The sequence below is a fragment of the Lampetra fluviatilis genome, chromosome 30 (assembly GCF_964198595.1).
Source record: "Lampetra fluviatilis chromosome 30, kcLamFluv1.1, whole genome shotgun sequence".
Lineage (NCBI taxonomy): Eukaryota > Metazoa > Chordata > Hyperoartia > Petromyzontiformes > Petromyzontidae > Lampetra > Lampetra fluviatilis.
Window position 1 is genome coordinate 12,497,768 of NC_136304.1, and position 21,835 is coordinate 12,519,602.

The window sequence follows — 21,835 nt, forward strand, 5'->3', positions numbered from 1 at the left end:
AAAAATGGCTCCTGTTGGTGAAGACAGGTACAGGTGTGTTTCGCTTAACGCGTGACACTCCTGTAGGAGCGAGTTTCTAAGCAGTGGAACTGGAACTCTGGGAGAGCGGTAGTACTGTGCTTCAAATTATGTAAAAAAAGGACGAGGTTTAGCGACTGTGATTACGAGCATGGAGGATCGCACAACGGCTTTATTGAGTCTATGTGTCTTGAATAAGCCAAGGAGAAAATAACTGTGCGGTCGAGCGGACCTGCACATAAAAAAAATCAAGCACTCTTTTAATTGTAGGATGTCTCGTAAAGTGCCGATGTCCTCTGGTGAAATGCAATGGTACTGGCAAATGAGGTCTAATGATGTAGATGCTGACCCAGAGCCCTCATTACTTTGATAGTGCATTGTCTTTGAGCTGTACGCCTTTTGGCGTCCTCTGGTCGAGCACCAATTAGGTCGAGGCTCAAAAGAAAGCCGTCCCTTGGTGTGGACCAATCAGTTTCAAGGACAATGCATATATTATTATAGTATGTTTTTTGTTTGCATTTTGACTGCAAGTATTGTGGTTAATGCAGACATTAATCCTTGTAAAAAGGTTTCAGTTTTGTTGCCAGAAACAAGGGGGAAAACCCTATTATTATTGTACCCTTTCAGTTTGTGTGCATGGCTCAATGCAGCGGTTCGTTAAATGCTCATCCAGAAAAAGTGCCCTCAGACTTGCACTTGAATCAATTGATGTGAAAAACCAATGTGATGCAATGGTACATTGACGTCGTAAATTATCACGGTTGCTGAGATCTTGAACCTCACCGTAACTCATGCAGTGCTGGTGCTGTGACCCAGTTTGTCTGACTTTGTAAGCAGACCTATGATGGCCGAACCAGGCCAATCCTTAGTGCTGAGCACACCCCTTGCAATACATGCTGCACATCTTAGCTGGCAACTAACATCACTGATCATCATCACAGCCTTGCTCTTTCACTGAAAAGTGTTGCTTTACTAGCAAGAGGAGGTACGTGCGTTTAAAGTAAAGAGGGAACATAGAAATGGAAGGCATAAGGTAGTAGGCACACGGGAAGGGCCAGCCCCATTTGGTTGAACTGAACTGGGCCCAGCTGGATTCCAATTGGACCCCAGGGAGACCCCAGCGATACCCCAGCAAGGTCCCATCATCGTTCCACCCGAGCTACGACGTGAGATTCATATAAACACGTCGAGCCACCAAGAGGCACCCAAGCTTTGTCAAAGAATGATGTCATCACAGCCAAAGCCAACGAGGCCACTACACCTCGCCAACGCCTTCTCTCCCTCGGCCAGATCGAGCAGCCGAGGGCCCCACCAACACCGAATACTGCTGGAGGGCGGACCGAGGAAGGGGCACCTGTGATCCTGACGGACGGTCGTGCATCCTCAGCCTCGGGGCTTGCCTCCCGCTTGATGTGCAGCAGGCGCTCCGCAAGCCCCGCCTTTGAGTCTTCGCCACTCTCATTGCTGTCATCATCACTGCCAAACACATGCATGCACAAACCCACACACACACAGTGGGGGGGAAGGGAGGGGTGTTAGAACGACGTCCACCCTCTTATAGTGAGATAGATTTTAGAGTCAAGCGCACAGGAACTTGAGCCGCATCATCGGTACAAAACCGGCAAAAGTGTCATTCCCGATATCCAGGTTTCTCAAGAATGTTTATAAAGCTGTTGATGCATTGTAGAATAATTCAACAATGTTATTACCTTATATTATAAATGATCAATGGATATTTAAAAAGTTTCATTCAATTGTTATTCAGGTATATTTAGACTGAGGAATCACCAAACGAATTAGCTATTGAACGCTTGGCTTTATAGATCCTATGACATTATTCATGAAAATAAACAACCGTGCACTGTCATAACTAAATGGCAATGTTGCAAAGTATATAGATGTGGATTATATATAACCTATTCTGAAAAACACTCCCTAAAAAATGTTCAACATTTGTTAAGGAGGTAATTGATATAATTTGGATTGCACAGACCCAGACTCAAATCCACAAGCAGGAGAGGAACTCATCCTCCTGAGTGTCAGCCACCACTGTCTAAATTTCAAGGCTCCCCTCTCTCAGACTCCCCAACAAGGGAACATCATAGCAATCCTTGAGCCACGAAAGCATCTTGGAGCTCACCTGTGTGTCAACGACAAAATCTGTCAATTTTCAAAACACGTTGTGGCTGAATTCACTCACCTCTGTGACCCAATTTCCTTATGCTCCCTTTCCCACCGTCTCTACTCAAAAAAGTATCTGCCTTATTTTCCCATATTTTAATACATTTCTCTTCTATTACCATTCATCTGGAATGGCCTCCATGCCGTAACGTAATGTAAGACCCATGCTGGCAAGATGTTAACTGCCTCGCCCGGTATACAGGTCGTGGGTTTGATCCCAACCCTGACGCCTATATATTTGGAGTTTGTATTATCTCGCCATGGTTGCGTGGATTTTTCACCGGGTCCTCTGGTTTTTCCCTTCACATTTCGAAACATGAATTTAGAGTATTTGGCTGCTATAAATATCCACAAGCTACTTCAATGAGCTATCATTTGTGACCAAGTTGACTTACCTGGTACAATAAAAATAGTTTATTTTATAGTTTAATTCGTTATCTTGCTTGTGGAACTACCCAATTAGTGAGGTGCATTTTAAAGATTACGCAATGTACAGTAATGCAGTATACATTTCAGATCATTACAGGCTATTATGAGTCTCAAGCGTGCAAAGTGTTCATCACACGTTGGCAATAGTGATGACAACAGCTATGGAAACCAAACTAGATCTTCTCAAACAAAACCCATCAGAGCTCCACAATTCTGAAAAAGCACATGGCTCAAATGGAAAAAAATGTCCATTAAAATAAGTCACCTTAAACATAAGAGACCTGAGCCTTTGGATTCAAACACTGTAGAAAAGTGAGCATCGCACTGCATTTTCACAGAGCCGAGTGCAACAGTAAATATAAAGTTTACCGATTGAAGTTGAAGGAGAAAATGTGTGCTCAAGCAGAAGTGGTCAACTCTGCACAAGTGGGTCTCCGGGTGAAGAGATTATTAGGCATGAAAAAGCATCATGAACACTGCCAAGACTTAACATGTGCATGCGCCATCATTCTCCAGAGTGCACCACTCTGCGTCACTCAAAGCCACACTCAAACAATTACGCACAGATTGTAAAAAGAACGAGGCAAGAAATAAACATGCACAGAGCAAGAAAGTAGAAAATGTCTTCTAAAGGAGACAATCATATTAACGAGTTATCACCTGGTTAAAAATGGACAATTATGTAGAGTAAATATGTTATAACTTAACAACCAGAAAAGTAGAAATAACTTCATGCGACTTGGTTGTAATTGGCCAATCTCCAACATTTCACTTCATTGAGCTTTATCATATAACAGGGCCACATGAAGGATCGTAAGCAGGTCACCCTAAATTGGAACACAGAAAGTCCCCAAGTTACGAACGCCCGACTTACAAACAACCGCGCTTTCGAATGAGCGTCCATAAAATATTAACCATACAATGTGCGAACACCAGCTCGCATTTGTGAACCGAACAGCAGAACAATTTTGTTCAGCGAAGCGATCGTCCGCGTTATGTAACGAGTCTCAGCATCCCGCTGTGTTTGTGTGAGTGCGCACGTGTGTGAATTTGAGTGTGTGTGAGAAACATTTAGGCTGGCCTGCCTACGATCCATCCTGGGTTTAACCAGGCTGGATTGTGTGAGGAGCTCACAAGTCCTTGAAAGATCTGGGCAAAGTCCCATCAGTGAGCTCCTCCGGCAGGCAAGGCTGCGTTGGCTGGGTCATGTAGCCCGCATGCCCAGCCACCGCATGCCTAAACAGCTTTTGTTCGGCCGGATCGAGGGGGCTAAACAGGTGCGGCACGGGCTAGAGAAGAGATGGAGTGATGTGGTACAGGAGGACGTGGAGCTGAGTGGACTTGCCGATGACTGGTACCAGCGGTGTCAAGATCGGCCTCAGTGGAGGAGGCTCGTGAAGGACGCTACTGGGCAGTTGGAGGCAGTCGCCCTCCAACAACAACGGAGGGCGGAGGAGCAACGCTCACAACAACGAGCGGAGCGCCGGGTGGCTAAAGCACAGCAAGTTGGTACAGTAGGGGGCACAGGTGGTGCATCAGCCAGTCATCTCGGTCATCTCGGTCAGTCGACCCGTGGCACCTGGGTCTGCCCCGTGACCTCCTGCCAGCGGGCGTTCGACACTTCACGTGGCCTCAAGGTGCACATGGCCTGGCACAAGCGTCGTGGTGACGTCACCTCCACTTAGTGGCGAATGGCGGTTGTTGTGCGTGTGTGAAAGTGAGTGTGCGTATCTGTGCGCGCGTGTGTGCATACGTGCGCTCGCCCCCGTGTGTTTGTGTGGGGAACGGAAGTGCAATGGTTAATGCGCTGTGCTACCAACCCGAAAAGCAAGCCAAGCATCAGGACTCAATGTAAGTGGGAAAAAAACTGCTTTTTTTTTCTTTGCATGTTACTTAATATTACGTTTATTGACTATGCAATATTTATTATTTATGAGTTTAACAAAGCTTCCCTTTTTTGTTGAACCGTAACACGTGTTATAACACTGACTGTATGGGCATTTAAATACAGTACATTAATGTGTTCCAACTTGTGATCTGTTCGACACGAACGGGTCTTCGGAACCAAACCCGTTCGTAAGTATTGAAAAAAAAATGAAGACAGCACAAGAACAAACACCCCATGTTCTTACAAAGCACCGAATAGAGATCTAAACAAATGTTTGCGCAATCAGCAGCGATATTTTAGCACCGATTAATTACCCATACAAGCACTGATAAGGTTTTGCACACACCAACTTGCACAAAGCTCGTACACCGGCAAAGCTTATGACTAACAAGAGCCACACACCTTCTGGCTTACCCGCTTAACCGTGCTGCACACATTATTCGAATTAACATGAACATCCCCTTGCAGTGTCTACCTCAAAAACAGCATCTCCAAGGTGTTTATGCACCTTTAAACTATTTATTTCCCACTTCACCCCCTCACACGTGAAACACATTGCACTGAATAGCTCAGTTAGCAGATGGAGCACGATTACTGGTACACTTTTAGGCATCACACCTGCCATGAGCGAACAGTGGTTAAATTTTGACTTAAAGCTTTCGTGACTGCAAGAATTCATATTCTTGGGTCTTTCGGTAAAGTCACGTAGATAGGTTCAAAGAAAATAACAAAAATTAACCAAAAACTACGACCGCTTGTGTTGCGATCGAAACGTCGTAGTTTTTAGTTATTTTTGTTATTTTCTTTTAACCTATCTACGTGACTTTACCGAGAAACCCAAGAATATGGTAGTTAAATTGCCGCTTCGGGCGTCAGGCGAGCTATTTTGAAGTTCGACGCCCCCCTGTGAGAGAGCGTGTTTCCTCACCTGACGGGGAAAGTGCGGTTGAGCACGGCTGACACCTGGTGCAGAAAGGGCTCCAGGCGCAGACAGCGCTCCAGGTGCTGGAGCTGCAGGGGGCTGGCGAGGGCCGGTGGGCCGCCCCCGGGTGCTGCGTCTGCTCCGGCCTCCGTGGCCATGGGAACCTAGCGGCTTGCAGCCAACGGGGAGCCTGCACAATGGCCACGAGGAGAGGAGGAGAGGCGACCGAGTGCTTTCGCTGTCATAGTGGCTAGACGTCTGTGGAAAAGAGCTTTATAGCTAATTGGATTCCTCAAGTGCAAATAAATATTTTTATTCTGTATTGCGCAGAACCACAATCATCTGTGGCCGTGTAAACCCACGAACTGCATTCATCGCAAGTCAGGGTTTACTTACAAACCCGTTCACTCGATAAATAATACTAATTCACGAGAACTGCAGAGGAATTAGCATTCCTCTCAAATTTCATTACTCGATATACAGCAATGGAATTGTTCAGTTCGGCCTCCTGAAATGAAGATATCAAGCAATACCAGGATGGGTATTGCACAGAGGTAACTAAGAAATACACAAGAGAATTGGTCATCATTTGGATTTTTTTTATTAGAAAAGCTTACGAATAATATAATGCTAATAATTTCAGAGAAGGTGGTGTGAGTGTTGTGTGTGCAGTGAGTTAATGCTATTAATAGCAATGTTCAACACTGCGGGACAGCGTGAATGTGCATTTTTGCAAACCTTGCCAGTCTTCTTCATGAGAAGAGTGTTTTAAATTTACATTATCGTTCTCCAATTAAACCAAGTGTGTTCTTCCATTCCCGGACAGAGCGGAAAGCATTTTTCTCTTTGGAACAATTCAACAGCAAGGCAGCCGCTCATACAAGCCAGCAACCCAACAATGCCTAGCAAGCCTTTGCCTGAAATCCTCTCAGGTTCTACCTTATCACAACTTCAAGACATCCTTTATCTGTAGACATGGGCACATGGTTCACGCTTGTTTGCCTTTAAAAGAACAAACCCTAGTTTAATCAAGGCAAAATCATTTCTTGCACGTGGTCTTATCACATATTGCTAATGAGAAGGACACAACCCAGCTGTCCGCAAGACTACCATACCTCAGCTGGAGTAGATACCTGCACTTGGGATTAGGTGAGCGCAGCGGTGTAAGTTTGTCTGGGCACGCACAACAGGGACTGCAAATAGCCCAAGCCACTGCTGCTGTGGCTACTGCATGATTATTTATTATAGTGGACACGGAATTCCACTGCTCCCTTTCAAAAAGCAAATGAACACTTGAAAAACATAGATCCAACATCAAAAGCAGGTTTTTATATCATACAACACAGCAAGTGCTGTTGCATTTAGTTGTGTCGTTATATCAACTTGGAATATATGACAGAGCACATATATACAGGAAACATTTTATTAATGTGGAAACGAAATAAAGGTTACACTTACACCGAACGAACAATTTGCGCCCCTCTACAGTCGACACTATGAATACTGATTTATCTCAATCAGCCGTAACAATACTAGGACAAAACTATGTTGCATTTTAGTGCCTGCTTTTCAAAATAACAGGACACGTGCACCAACAAAAAATTATTGCATATCATTGTTACATTCACGTGTGCCTGAAGATATTTCAGAGAGCAAAGCAGAGAGGAAGGTCTTCAGCCAGAACTTGAAAAGAGGCAGGGAGTCAGAAATGCGGAGGGCCAGTGGGAGGAAATTCCAGACAATGGAAGCAGCAGAGAAGGAACGACCTCCCTTTGAGTAAAGATTGGCTAAAGGCTTTGATTGCTGGAGCAAAGGGCAGATGGAGGGGAGTAGATTGAGATGTAGGCAGGAACATTCTTTGAGGATATTTAAGAAAGTTTTTTTTTATTAAAGATGAATGACAACTAGTGGAGGGACCTGGGGATTGTGGCGATGCCGCCACATCTGTAGTAGGTAAGAGGTCCGGTCTTCTCAATTTGGAGTTTGGGGTGAGATATTTGGGGAGTCAAGAGATGACAAAGGCATGTGCATGGGTCAATGGAGTAGATAGGACAAGTGGCAGACACAGGAGATGTTGGTCAGAAATAGGTAGGGGAGACTGCAGAGATCAGATTACAAGGGAGATGAATGAGAGCTCAGGGCTGATGCTAAATACAAGTTATGGCCATTCTTTGTCAGCCTAAGGCCAGACTGTTTACACGTGATGGTAGTCACCTTATGATGAAGGTTCCCATATGATTATCAAGATTGTTTTAATAAGTAAACTTACAGCCCTTTGTCAATCCACTGGTGGATAAAGGGAGGTCTAATCAGGATACCATCTTGACCATTTCCCTTTCCAATGACATGTGTACGTCATAAGTTTTTCTTCCGAATCCGTTCCAATAAAATAACTTAATCAGTACCGAGGCTCCCACAAGGTCATGTGTGGCAGAGTTTGGCATCAGCTATCATGGAGTGCGGTCATGTCGCTACAGTTCTCTGCGGTGAGTACAATGTCTTTAAAAAACAAAGGTGCTACGCCTCTCTAGAATAACGCCAACTGCTTGCACGTTCTGCGATTCAGCGGTGAACGGGGCCCACCCTGCAACAATATAGACATCTCACAATGAGAAAGGGTGAATACTGAAATGATTCACATTAGAGGCCGGATGAGTCATGACTCATAGCAGAGCCTACTTCACGTAATGGGATTGAAAAGATTACCTTGGGTAGAAAGCACAATGCCAGGCATCTAGCAGGTAGAATATACATGTGTCTGAGATGATGCCAGTACAGCATCAATAAATCAATGCCTTACAAGAGGAGTTCTACTCATAGTCTGGTCCAAGTCAGGTGTTCCACGAATGATAACAGGTAAGCTCCACTTCACAACATTATTATTATTTTACAAATGGTGTTGGGGGAAACGAATGTACAAAGGTTTTGGTATCTACATAAATTACCATAAACATCACCAACAAAAAGTAAAACATTATCCAGGGATCAAAGGTAAAATCCAAAGTTATTGCAGTTGGACACAAATTCACAGACTAGAATTTTAGATCATGTGGGAATTACATGAAAGCCATCATCTACCCAAGCAAGGAACAGTGGGGAAGCTATGTAGATAAGCAGGTTGCAAAACATCTGCTCTTAATGTCTACAAAGTTTCAGTCCATTCTGGCTCCAGCTACCAGCTCGGCCACCATTTGTTTTTTACGAGTGTGGAGTTCCTCCTTCACAACAACGCTCCAGTTCACATGCCACAATTTGTCCAGGCTGCTATCACAGAAGTGTGCCTTTAGAGGAACTGAACCATCCAGCATGCAGCCCAGAGTTTGGCCCCATCGACTTTCACTATTGCTACTGTGCCGTTGTATACATAACAATGATAGCGCACGGCCCTTGGTCAAGGCACTTGCTGGACGAAGATCTTCCAGGGCAGTGCCGGTGGTGGAGGATGTTGGCCGCACTTTGCCACGCAAGTCAGTGGATGAATGGTAAAAGTGCGGAACCCGGGAATGATTCAGTAATCGCTCGCCACTCATGATAGCCGTGGCCGGAATTCGAACTCTGGCATCCTGGTTCAGACTACAAGTGCGTAATATCTGTGCCACCGCTCCTCCCCACTTTATCAGTCGGTGAAAAAAATATGTCATCCTCACTTAATGCCAATGTAAACATACAGAGCCACTCAAGACACGGCACAAAAAGCACCACCACCACAACTTATGTAATGCGAGGGTAAATGGGGTTGCTGCTGGACTCTGGCCCAATCACACGACCCAAGGTATTGGGGGCGGAGCCCGGTATGGGGGGCGTGTGAGAGGGGCCGCCGTTCACCTCGGCTCCAATGGGAAGCGAGGTGAATGGAGGTGGAGCCAGCAGGGCAGTATGAGAAGGCCGGATCTGACGATCCGGAAGGGAGGAGTCACGGTCACGTGGGAGAGAGGTTATAGAGGGGAGCCCGGAAGAGATCGAGGCCAGTTGATGGAGTAAAGAAGCGGGACCACGTTGGGTGGCCGCCGCGCCATCAGCCAAGGAGCGGACGGAGGAGCGGACGGAGGAGCGTGCGGGGCACGCGAGAGGAGCGTGCGAGGCACGCGAGAGGAGACGCTGGTCCCTTGTCAGGACCAGCGGGGTGTGAGGATGAGTGGAGGAGCTGAGGAGGAAGCGCGTGCGCGGGGCGCGCGAGACGACGCTGGTCCGTGGAAGAGGCCAGTGGGGGGTGCGGAGAAGAACCTAAATAAAAGACAAGCGGAGACCAGCAGTGCCTGACGGAGTCTTTTATTACACTGGAGTCAGAAGTGGAACGAGATGTCGAAACATCTCAAGAAAAAGAATATACCTGCACCATCTTCAGAAGATGAAGAGGACCTTCCACCGGCGGTGGGGGTCCCGACCATGGTAGGGGGGGGGCACCGAGGACGGCTAGCGACACGTGGCAGTCCAGCTTGATTCGTTGCAGGCCGTTCTGCTGGATTTTGTCATTCTGGTGGCGCCAGCGACAATGCCGGATCGGCCACGGGGCGGGCCTTCGAGCGGGGAGCCTTCGGGTGGGGCCAAGCCGTCCACCATTGGGGCCTCTGCGATGCTTCCGACCCTCTCCGACACGCGGCAGGACGCCGCCATCTTGGGTGTGGTCTCGGACGAATGGCGGGAAGCCGCCATCTTGTCGCCACCGCGGCGGGAAGCCGCCGCCATCTTGAACATCGGGGCGAAGAGGCGGCCATGCGCTGCCATCTCGGAGGCGCCGCGTGGTGTGCATCCTGCTGCTGAGCAGCTGTTTTGCGGGAAGGAGCCGCAAGGAGAGGGCGCCGACGCTGCTGCTGCCGGGGCGGGAGTACCTCCGTCCTGGCTCGTGTGCGAGACACCGGAGCAGTCGCTAGAGGACGCCGCGCTCACCGTCCGAGTTCTTCGAGGCGTCTCAAGTCACCACCCTGCCGTCCTCTGCTCGCTGCAGCCCCGGGCGAGTCGTGACAATATGCACCCGGCCCTAACACACACCTCACCCATCTTGCTTGTGCCGGGGTGCGATTGTTTGTATGTCTCGAGCGTGCGGAGCGCGGGTCGGGGTGTGTGTGTGTGAGGATGGACGGGCTGTCTGTTTGTGTTGCTCTGTGTCAAATAGTGGTTATGCATTGCGGCATGGGGATGTTATCTTGATGGCGAGGTTAATTATTAATTCGGTTGCGTCGAGTGTCCCGCGCTGTTGCTGTTACCATCCCGTGGGTTGCCGTGTGCGACGTGGTTATTTTGATGATTTTTTTTTTGCTGCTTGTAATCGCGATATGCTGACTGCATGTACTGTATAGACTTTCTGTACGGATACGGAGTGCGGTGCATTGTTTTGACCATTGGGTTCGGGATTGTTATTAGTTGTGCGTACCTGTTCGGAAATTGGTCAATTCGGAGGGGACCCTAAATTTTGGTTGTATGGGTGTTACCGGTTGTGCTAACCGGATGTGGACTTGAAGGGGGAGTGGAGCGCCTGTTCGTCACTCCTGCTCTACCAGTTGCTCTCTGAAGTTGGACTTGAGCCAGGCGGATAGAACAGCAACACGGACACGCTCTAAGACACCGCATTCCTGGTTTATGCCCGTCGGCCGTTCTTGCGTGTCAGTTACCGTTGTTGTGTATTGCTTTCCGTTCCTTAATTCTTCTTGCTTGTTGGACGGAAGACGGACCGGTGTTCCGTACCGGATCCAGATCCCTTCCCTTTCGTTAATTGTGTTTGTCGTTGTACTCTTCGTTGTGTCTGGGGTGATTCCTGATTGTGATGCCGTCGCTTGCATTATTTTATCCTATTGCAGCCGGGACGGCTGGATTTTTCATCAGGGGGGGGTGGGTCATGTAATGCGAGCGTAAATGGGGTTGCTGCTGGACTCTGGCCCAATCACACGACCCGGGGTATTGGGGGCGGAGCCCGGTATGGGGGGCGTGTGAGAGGGGCCGCCGTTCACCTCAGCTCCAATGGGAAGCGAGGTGAATGGAGGTGGAGCCAGCAGGGCAGTATGGGAAGGCCGGATCTGACGATCCGGAAGGGAGGAGTCAGGGTCACGTGGGAGAGAGGTTATAGAGGGGAGCCCGGAAGAGATCGAGGCCAGTTGATGGAGTGAATAAGCGGGACCACGTTGGGTGGCCGCCGCGCCATCAGCCACGTGGCTGATGGGGCTTCGGCACACCGTCGGCCAGCGGTGTGCGGAGTGGGCGAAGGAGCGGACGGAGGAGCGTGCGGGGCACGCGAGAGGAGCATGCGTGGCACACGAGAGGAGCGTGTGTGGCACGTGGGAGGAGCGCGCGGGGCACGCGAGAGGAGCGCGCGGGGCACGCGAGAGGAGCGCGCGGGGCACGCGAGAGGAGCGCGCGGGGCACGCGGGAGAAGCGCGCGTGGCACGCGGGAGGAGCGTGCGGGGCACGCGAGAGGAGACGCTGGTCCCTTGTCAGGACCAGCGGGGTGTGAGGACGAGTGGAGGAGCTGAGGAGGAAGCGCGTGCGCGGGGCGCGCGCGAGACGACGCTGGTCCGTGGAAGAGGCCAGTGGGGGGTGCGGAGAAGAACCTAAATAAAAGACAAGCGGAGACCAGCAGTGCCTGACGGAGTCTTTTATTACACTTATATGCCATGTCTTGTTTGGCTCTAGGCCGAGCACTCACTCTCATTCACACCCAGTTACTGTTGCACAAACATTAACCTCAAGCCAAACCCTTAGTTTATCCGTGAGACAGCTGGCAAAATTCAGCATCTCCTTCATTAAGATCTGCATTTCCATAATGACATGGTGAAAATAGGCACGTAAATTTAAAAAAGAACACAAACTAGAAAACGCATATTTTTTTAATATCTTCTTTAAGCGCATTACTGGAGGAAAAGAAAATTAACTAAATCACCAGACAAACACACTTGTCAAAGCCACAGCTATATGCCACATACATTACACATGAGCTGTGTAGGTGGGATTCCTACTGACAATGATAACTTTGCAATACAATGCACCTAATTAGAGAAGTAAAATTAGATATTCTGATCCAAATCTGTGAGTCTGCCAAACATGTTTAACATTTTCTAATGCAATATGGCATGTTACCAATTGTCTTGCCTCACGGCAGATGGGGAGCGTACGTTCACAGGAAGTTCCTGTTTTTTGATGCTAATGTTGGTCACGTGACCAGGAAGTGACGATGTTAGATTTCCACTGTACCACACGGGCGTCAGCCATTACACAGATAAGTCAAGATGGCGGCACGCATCGCATCTCAGTGAGACCACAGCCGCACTTGTCCATTGTGGGAGCTTAAGAAGCATTATCTGTAAGTTGTTTATATTCCTATAATATTGGAAATGCTGTTGTAATGTTGGAATGACCGTTATAGCAATGTAAATGCCTTTATGGTGCCGTTAAGTTGTTGTAGTAAATACGAGGCCTAGTTAGTAACAAAGCCTGTGACTTTCCTTATTGTGGATGTTACTTGTGATTTAGTAGGTCGAGTCAGACTTGTGCCTATGTTGCGATCCTGAGAGTGATGACGAAGTATCTCATCCACAGTTTAGTGTTAAGTGTAATGCTGTACATTTGGGGTGCAGTGTATTCACACTATGTGCCTGTATGCAACGCACCAGCTTGTGCCTTTGTCTAGTTGTTCAGGGGTAATGTGGGGGCCTGGTCCTTCCAGGATCTATTGTTATCTGAGACAATGTTCTGATGCTGTGGTGTTCATTGTGTGGGTGTTTCCGAATTATAACAGATGCTGTATCTGTGTTTTCTCACCAGTTTTACCTGTTACAATCAATAAATGACGATCGGAGTTGGACGGTCATCCTGGCTCCGAGGGTTTATTGAACACATGGTTATCTACTCGACTAGCGGTGCAACGCAGCGTACGGCGAGGCCGAGATACCAATACAGAAGTGCAATTATCTGTCTGCAAATAGCAGATGTTGAGCCCATGCATATATCGGATAAAGATATTGAGCCCTTGTGTCTATTGGGTTAGAATGTTGAACCCATGCCTTTGTAGGCAGAGGTGGGTGATTAAAGTGGTCTTTCTCAAACCACTGTAGGTTTACTGACCTTTGCTATGCATATGCAAGTTAAGCCACAACAAGTTACACGTACCTGATGGTTACTAACCACAGATCGCCGCACCACGGGGCTTATAACAACTGGAGTTTGAGAAACAGTGGCTTGTAGGGTCAACGTCTATGTCCGTGATGGGGTATTAAGCCGGGATTCTTGACATCCTCGATTCAAATAGTGGGCATTCACGAAAGACTACAGAGGGGCTCTTTCACGGGTAATGCGTTTGTTTCAGCATCATCATTAATGATAATAAAACACACACATGTCACAGTTACTTCAGTCAAGCCTAGCTCTGAAGGCTAATTGAGCAGATAGGCAGAGAACTACTCAACCATGTGCACATCTCAAGATGCCACAGTCCATTGGATAAGCTAAGCCCTGAGGAATATCAGCCTCTCTCCCAAGTGGTCCCACCGTCACAAGGGGTTTGGCAATGGAAAAAGCTCTGCAATGCGCTTAAATATCAGCAATGCAATCACTCTATTATTAAAGTATATTCTATCAAACTCTTCAGAATAATACATAAAACACACTGCTTTTGCTCACAGAATAATGTTTTTGAGGCACATGCCTTGAGCGTAATGCAAAAGCAAGCCTGGTACTGATGGTCATGAAATCTAGCTTTCAAATTCATAAAAAGTGGAGAGTTTTATATTGGTAATGTGCTTATATGTTCATATACAGAAAAAAATATGTTCTGCACGGGCATTTATATGTATTTGGTAATGCAGCATTAGTGATGCCAGAAATATATTCAATGGATTTTTTTCATCGGGTGAAAACCTATTTCCTGTCATATTGGCAGGAAAAAAAATCGAATTTAGGATATGACATTAACTCCTAATGCCCACTGTCATGAATATCGTCACTGGATCTTTATCGTCTATTCATTGCAATGCTTTAGTCAATTCTCTACTGAACGTTCTGCAAAATATGCAACGTGGATGTGGGAGCTAAACATTAACAGTGTGATCCAGCCGTGCTCAAATCCTGTTAAATGAGGTTTAACCTGTTCCAAGACTTAAACCTGGGAGAAAATGTAAGGCTGTAATTGAAGAAAAAAACCCTACTGCAACACTGCCTTTGTATAATTATATCTGTAAATAAAAAACACGGTTTAATTTCAGTTGAAAACCAATGCACAATACGACTGGTAGAGCAGCAGGCAGCCTTTTTGCACTGTACCAAGTCTTGCCTGCAGCAGTTTCAACACGACATTCCTTCCGGGTGGATACAGATCAGACCCCACACTGCTCCACTGCAGGAACGTGCTTGCACACTGCGTTTTTTAGCATGCGCCACAACCGCTGACTGGGAATAGGCGACCGTGACGAGGCTTGCGAGACCACAAGGCCTGAGCGACGGAAGGAGAAGGCTTAGGGCGAGCGCTGCTGCACAGCCCACGCTTGCTGCGTTTTGTTAACAATGCATTTGGCTGCCGCGCGCAAGGCATGAGCGCACGCCCCGTGCATTGACAAAGTCATCATCGTGGCTAAAATGAATACAAATATTCATTTGCACCATTAAGTAAAAAATGCGAGCACAAAAAAATACTTAGCGACGTACTGAGGAAGCGATACTGTACGCAATATAAACATTTCCGCATTGAGTTTCATTTCAGACCCTCCCTGTTCGTGTTCTTTAGGTTCCAGTCGAGTAGTTCATTTGGCAATTTAGCAACAACAAAACAAGTGTGGCTTTTATTTGTCATGTCCCTTGCTATTGCAGCGACTCCAAAAGCTAAATATGACTCAGTCGGTGCTATTGTAATTGTTTTATATTTTCCCTCTTCAATATCTCTGTCGCATTTCCACATGAGGAGCCATGCACACATTTAGCTTATTTAGCTAATGCACAAGACATTGGTCACATAGGTCTCCTCAGTTTCATATTTAATGACAATTCCAATACCGGTTCAGATATAATATTGCGTAAGCAAATTTGGGATTTAAAGAGACAGCATACAATAACTTATATGTGGGAATGTTAAAGGGTTGTATGTTTGATTTATATTAGCCTGAAGGTTTAGAATATATGCTGCATAAATGACAAGAAATAAAACGGTGAATGCCACAAACACTACATACTGGCAAGCCTATATAGGAAGCGTTCTCAGGGTGCTTCAAATAGCAAGTGCTTGTTTTTCTAGCCCTCTGAATGCCAAACAAATAATTAGTTATCTGACTATCTGAATTGGAAACTGAAAAGTAAAGGGTTATTTTTTGTATAATTAGGTGAATAGAAGAGACCATGCGACTGGAAAAAGTAAAAGCAGGAAGACAGGTGTTAGAAGAGTGAGATCTGTTGGGAAAGTGAGGGATGCATTACGAGAGTGAAAGATGCAGTGAGATGAGTGGAGGCAAGAAATACAGAGGCCTAAGACAATGTGGGTGAGAGATGCAGTTGCAACGGCAGAAAGCAGGCGGCAAATGGGACCGATGCAGCGAGATGAGAGATAAAGGCCAACCATCTATGTCTGAGATTATCACAGTTGGCTACATAAGGTGTGAAAGAAGTTCAACATACATAAATAAAGAGATGGTAAGGCCCATTGAGCTAGGCAGTTCTTTAACAACAGCAGTGGTGGCAGTTAAGGACATTGCAAGGTGGAACTGTGCAAACTAACGAGAGCAAAAAAGTATTACCATGAAAACCCATGCCAGAATTAAGTGGAAACACGTTAAACGATTAATAGTGCTTAAAACAAATAAAAAGATGTAACTAAAACGTATGCACAGCCTCAGGACATGATGGCATAACAGTTCCAGCATTTGTGATTGTGGCAGAAGCAATCCTGCTTCCTGGTCTTCAAGAAAACTTATTCAAGGTACCAATTACAATTTTAACCATGGCAAATTAAGCATTCATTTATATATTACATGATGAAAGATGGAAGAATTTACTCACAAACAGATAAACAGGACACAATCCTTTGATATATTAAACACTAGTTGCCATGAATCAAATGTATTTTAAAGATGAGGATAAACCATAATCTTTGGTTCTTTCGGTAAAGTCACGTAGGTATGAAATAAAATAAATCACGATGTTTCAGGCGCAACACACGCGTCCGTCATCAGGTGGGAAAGCATGGTCTTCTGCTGAGGAAAGCAAGGCATAGAGGGAGAGAGACACATTCTACAAACATAATGAGGGTACCCCAATGGGTTCTCCATTATCGCCAGTGGTAGCGAATGTTTTCATGGAGAAATTTGAGACAGATGCCATCCAGACATCTACCCTATGTCCTTCTTTGTGGAAGAGATACGTAGATGACACGTTCGTCATCTGGCCACATGGCCTGCCAGCACTGAACCAATTTCTCAACCACATCAATTCCATACAGCCGTCTATCAAATTCACCATGGAAGTGGAAAAGGATGGCAAGCTACCATTCCTGGATGTTTTGATTGAGAAGAGACCTGATGGCTCGTTGGGACATTCGGTCTACAGGAAAGCCACCCACACGGATGCCTATCTAACGCCTGACTCCCACCACCACCATCCAGCCCAGAAGAATTCCCTCATAAAAACACTACACCATAGGGCCCGTTGCATCTCCGACCAACACCAACACCTGAGACCACGTTCATGAACACAAGGCGGATCTGAAACACGGTAGGACCAATACCTCTGCCGTTCCTGATCATTGTTTTAACGCTGTGGGCTCACACGAAACAGATTTTTCCAAGATGGAGGTACTCTGCAAACCTACCGGCTACCTTCAGAAATTTCTACTCTTTGGTTCTTTCGGTAAAGTCATGAAGCCATCCATATATATAAACACAGACACAACTTCAACCGAGAAGATGGGTACAAACTGAGCAATCATTGGAAGGACGTTATTAACCAGGTAAAGTCTTAACTGACTGATGTTTCAATCCTACCTGCCTATGTCAGCTGTTATTTCCGACTCTGTCTCTCTCTCTCTATGCCTCTCTTAGATCTCTCATGCTCACATGTCCTTTGCATTGCACTCTCATACTCACATGCCCTTTGGATTGCACCCGTTGGGTTGCACTCCCTCGTCGAGGAGGCCGCTCTCCTCCCTTTCTACAGTTACATGCAAATTTCTCACATTAACATCATGCTAATCTCTCACATTAACATAGCCACTTCCGTGCCCTCGTAGAGGAGGCCGCTTTCCTATCTTACAGTTACATTCTAATTTCTCACAATGACATCACTAGCCCCGGCCACTTCTTTATGACCCTTGGGCTACACCTATTTCAAACCTTTTAAAACAGTCTGCCTCAGCAGCAGACCATGCTTTCCCACCTGATGACGGACGCTTGTGTTGCGCCCAAAACGTCGTGATTTATTTAATTTTATACCTATGTGACTGTATCAAAAGAACCAAAGAGTATGGATTCCTGCAGTCACGAAAGCTTTAAATTAGGATAAACCATGCATAAACTACGAAGATCGAGGAGCTTACTTATAGCATTCACAATCGTGGCAGAAGTAATCCTGCCACAAGGCCTGAACAAACATGGCTAGCTAAGTTTATATGTGGAATACAGTACTAAGATTGGTTATGAGGACATATGTAGGGACATGAGAAGAAAAATACAGATACAATTCAATAATGCCATGAGACGAGAGAATATAAATTCAGCGAAGATAAGTTTTAATATGGACACATTTCAGGTATCGAATTAGTAAAAAAAGAAAAGTGAGAAAATGGCGTGAAAATGTATTATTGATATAGAAATCAGTGAGATAAGGTGTGTATTTATATATTCAGACAACATGGGCAATGATGAGATGCATTGGTATGAAATAAAATGCAGATGTGCATTGTAATCACAAGCTATAGAAGAGTGAAACTCAATCCAAACCTCATTAATGCCCATTAACAGAGTTAAAAAAATCTTAAAATGTCAGTCTTTACAGTCAATGGGTGCAAAGACAAACAATCTATTCCTTCACCGTCGCATTCACATGGCATCATAGGTACAGACCCGACCAAACATTAACTTTTGACAACTTGCCATGTAGCTGGTTTGTTCACCAACCATTCGCTGGTCAAATGCGATATGCGTCTGTTGTACTCACACTGTCTTAACTAGATGTCGAAAGCTGTAAGCAATAATTTTATCCTGTTCCCCTCACTATCCGCAATGCTGGGAGAGGTTTATGACCGTAGCTCTTGCTATCGCTATGGCAGCAATGGGTACCAGGCCAAGAACTCAGCAGGAACCCGAGCTAATAATGTTTCAGCTCGAGAAAGCGGAGGATCAATTCACACCAACTACTATTCCCATATTCTATAATGTGGAGACAAATGTGCTCACAGTTCTAGAGTCATTCAATGCTGCAATGACGATTGGTGGTTGCGAGATGCCTATTATCACAATACGATATTTCATTGCATTAACATGTCAATTTTAGAACCATCATATTACCATCATTAAGGGCAAGCATGACAGGGGCAGAATACAAATCTTTCTTTAGACTGGAGGAATCTGGCAGTCCTGCATATATGCCATATTCTCTGTTGGTTCAACAGATGTGTACGGAATTTACACAGGCAACAGATACATTATTTGTGGACCAAGAGGTATCACGGGATTGTCCTGGTGCTCCTACACTATGTGATCCTTAACTATACCAGTGTACATTTAATCTAATAAATATACATATAAGGGAGGCTGATCAATGGGTCGCTCCCTGCTGGCTAACCTCTCTACGTATTCTGCTGACTTGGTGCTTGCTCCTTATTTTGAGTTCGGGTCCCGTCAATTGAACATGCCTACACAGGCATCGTCATTGAGAACCTTATACGAGCATTGGGGTGGTTTAGTTTGGGGAAGTTCCTATATCTGGGCAGTGTGTTCACAGGTGGCTCTGTTTTTCTGGACAGCACGGGTAATGCTCCAACTAAGTTGATATGCAATGTTTCATCGGCTTCATAATGCTGTGTGAAAGCTACCTGGCCTCACGCTCCACACTCAGCTCCAAGTCTTCTTAGCCAAGCTCACCAGCCGCTTGTTATATCTTCGCTCGTGTCATGTGGACCCCCTCGTAGGAACACTTGCACCAACTTCACATTAACAGGTTGAACTGCCTACTATATATCCTCAATGGTTGGATTGCGCTGGGAGCTAACACAGTTGAGATATCTGGACACAGTCCTGCGAGTGGGATTATTTGGCAGGTCAGTATGCACTGGCCATGGAGCCCGAAATCCCAAGCATTGCCAGTTTGATCGGATAGAGGGGGTTAAACCGGCGCTGCAATGGCAAGAGGTGGGTGTACGAGGTGCACAGGACGATCCTGGGGCCGAGTCGACTTGCCGATTACTGACGCCAGTGGTGTCAAGATCGGCCTCTGTGGAGGGTGCTCGTGAAATACGCTACTTCCTGGGCACTTGTTGACCGTAGCCATCCTCAGAGCACGGACACTAATATCGAGTAGAACGTGAGGCAGATACAACACAGCCAGTTGACACTTCGGGGAGTGCAGGTGGTAACATTTACCAGGCAGGTTGTCCCAGTTAACCCATGGTGAACACCCGGGTCTCTCCACAAATCACACGGCTTGAAAGAGCACCTAGCTTGGAAACAAGCGATGTCGGGTCTCTTTACTGCCACTGGCAGTGTCGGATGGCGGCTCGTGTGTACACGTGTGTGCGTGTGCTTGGCAATGACTCGGACGCCTGGGTGTGGATGGCGCAGCACACGGCCTCATGGCTAGGCCCATCTCATGCCCGGTTCAACATCTCCCGGCAGGGCCACGGCGTCCTCCTCCTCCTCGCCGTGGTGACCTCTAGCGCAGCGCGGCCATGGCGGCACAGTGCGCACTGTACATCAGCACGTGTCCCCGGCGGGGCTCGCCTCGCTCGCCTCTTATTCGCTCATTTAAACAGATCACATTATATGGCGATATCGACAGTGGCTCGGCACCAGTATACATCGCCCAAATTAACTCCGACCGAGCACAACATATCCCAAGTCGGGTATTTCAGTCGCTAGTCTGGCTGTACATATCGAGTGTACACGTGGGATTCGCTCACAAAATAAATTTTATATTGGGTCTGACGCAGCCCAAGGCGAGTTAATGAGCCCGTATGGATGGGGTTCGAACCACCAGTATCCGCAAAGCCGCGCCTGTAACCCAAACCAATTCCCTCCTCAACCCGGCCAGTTTACCCAGCAGAAATCCTACATTAAACGTCCAACGGTTGAATTTCGTTTTTTTAACAAGCCTCGGACCCTTCAATTCTGCTGAAACTATGTACACATTAACAATAACGAGTGCAATTCTCAGCACGGCATCGTAAAATCAACACTGATGGTTTAATGTTTGAGCACCACACGGCCAAGGGTCCGGAGATCCTCCAGCATCGGGACCTCCAACTCAGTCCTGAACCGACCCAGACCCGGTCAACTGAGAGTTCAACAAACGCACCTCACGGGACCCGACCCGGTCTAGACCCGGGGGTAGAAGCGCAGAGACCCAGCGCGGCCCGGCCAGGCGCGACACGACCAGCGTGGCCCAGGCGGACCCGACCCTACCAGGCCAGACCCCGCGCCGGGCGACCCTGGAGGAGCCCAGAGCCCTCCCGCAGCCCGCGAGACGTGAGGCCACGTCGCCTGCCCGTCCGCAGAGCCGCGTGGCCCGCTCACCTCTCGCCGCCCTCCGCCTCCTGCGCGTCGGCCCGTGCTCTCCTCGTCGCCTCTCCTCGTCGCCTCTCCTCCTCGCAATCCTCCTCGCTCCTCTACGCCCGGCGAACGCCGCGGCGCTGCCTGCGTTAGCACGGGGATCACGCGGCTTGAGCGGCTGCGTGCGCGGCTGTGTGCCGCTCGGCGGCAGGAGCAAGGCGCGGCGCCACCGGCTGCTGCTGCGTCTGCGGCTGCTATTGCTATGGCGCGGGCCGGACGCGTTGGCGCCTCCCGCGCGCGCGTCCCTCCTGCCCTCCCTGCGCCGCCGCTTCCCTCCTCCAAGCCGAGCGCCGCCGCCCGCCATTGCGCCTCCACCGCCAGGGCCGGCCCGGCCGCGGCTCGACCAATCGCACGTCGAGCGACGCTCGCCCGCCCCCCGGAGCGCCCCGCCCGCGCCGCACCCGGCCGCGCAGAGCCGCCCCCTCCAGGGCGATCCGCGTCAGGCGAGGACTGGGGGCCCGAGCGCGGCCCTGTTTGCGGGGGGTCGATCCCGAGCGAGCGCTCGACCCGCTCGGCGCTCGATTGCTCTTCCCGCGCCTTCCGGAGATTGCCGAAGGTGACGTCGGGGCGCGGTGGGGCGCGCGGGGCGGGGTGCGCGCCGAGCGCGGGAAACTCGCGTCACGTGACGCCTCGGGCCGCGCGGCGGTTAGGATTACAGCAACAATGGGC

The 21,835-nt window shown here is 47.9% G+C and overlaps 1 protein-coding gene across 2 annotated transcripts in view; it reads right to left on the bottom strand.

Annotated features, from left to right (window-relative positions):
- The window catches only part of INO80 (INO80 complex ATPase subunit), a 99,274-nt gene extending 77,783 nt beyond the window's left edge, over positions 1 to 21,491 (bottom strand). Inside the window, exons 1-3 of one of the 2 annotated variants that reach the window (XM_078870646.1) lie at positions 21,131 to 21,491; positions 5,445 to 5,628; positions 1,373 to 1,494 (exon numbers count right to left, since the gene is read on the bottom strand). In XM_078870646.1, the coding sequence (XP_078726772.1) occupies positions 1,373 to 1,494; positions 5,445 to 5,596 (274 nt within the window). In that variant the 5' untranslated portion in view covers positions 5,597 to 5,628; positions 21,131 to 21,491. Of the gene's footprint in view, positions 1 to 1,372; positions 1,495 to 5,444; positions 5,629 to 17,488; positions 17,555 to 21,130 lie in introns of those variants that run through there. The other variant, XM_078870647.1, reaches the window with a different exon arrangement.
- Positions 21,492 to 21,835: the final 344 nt, after the last annotated feature.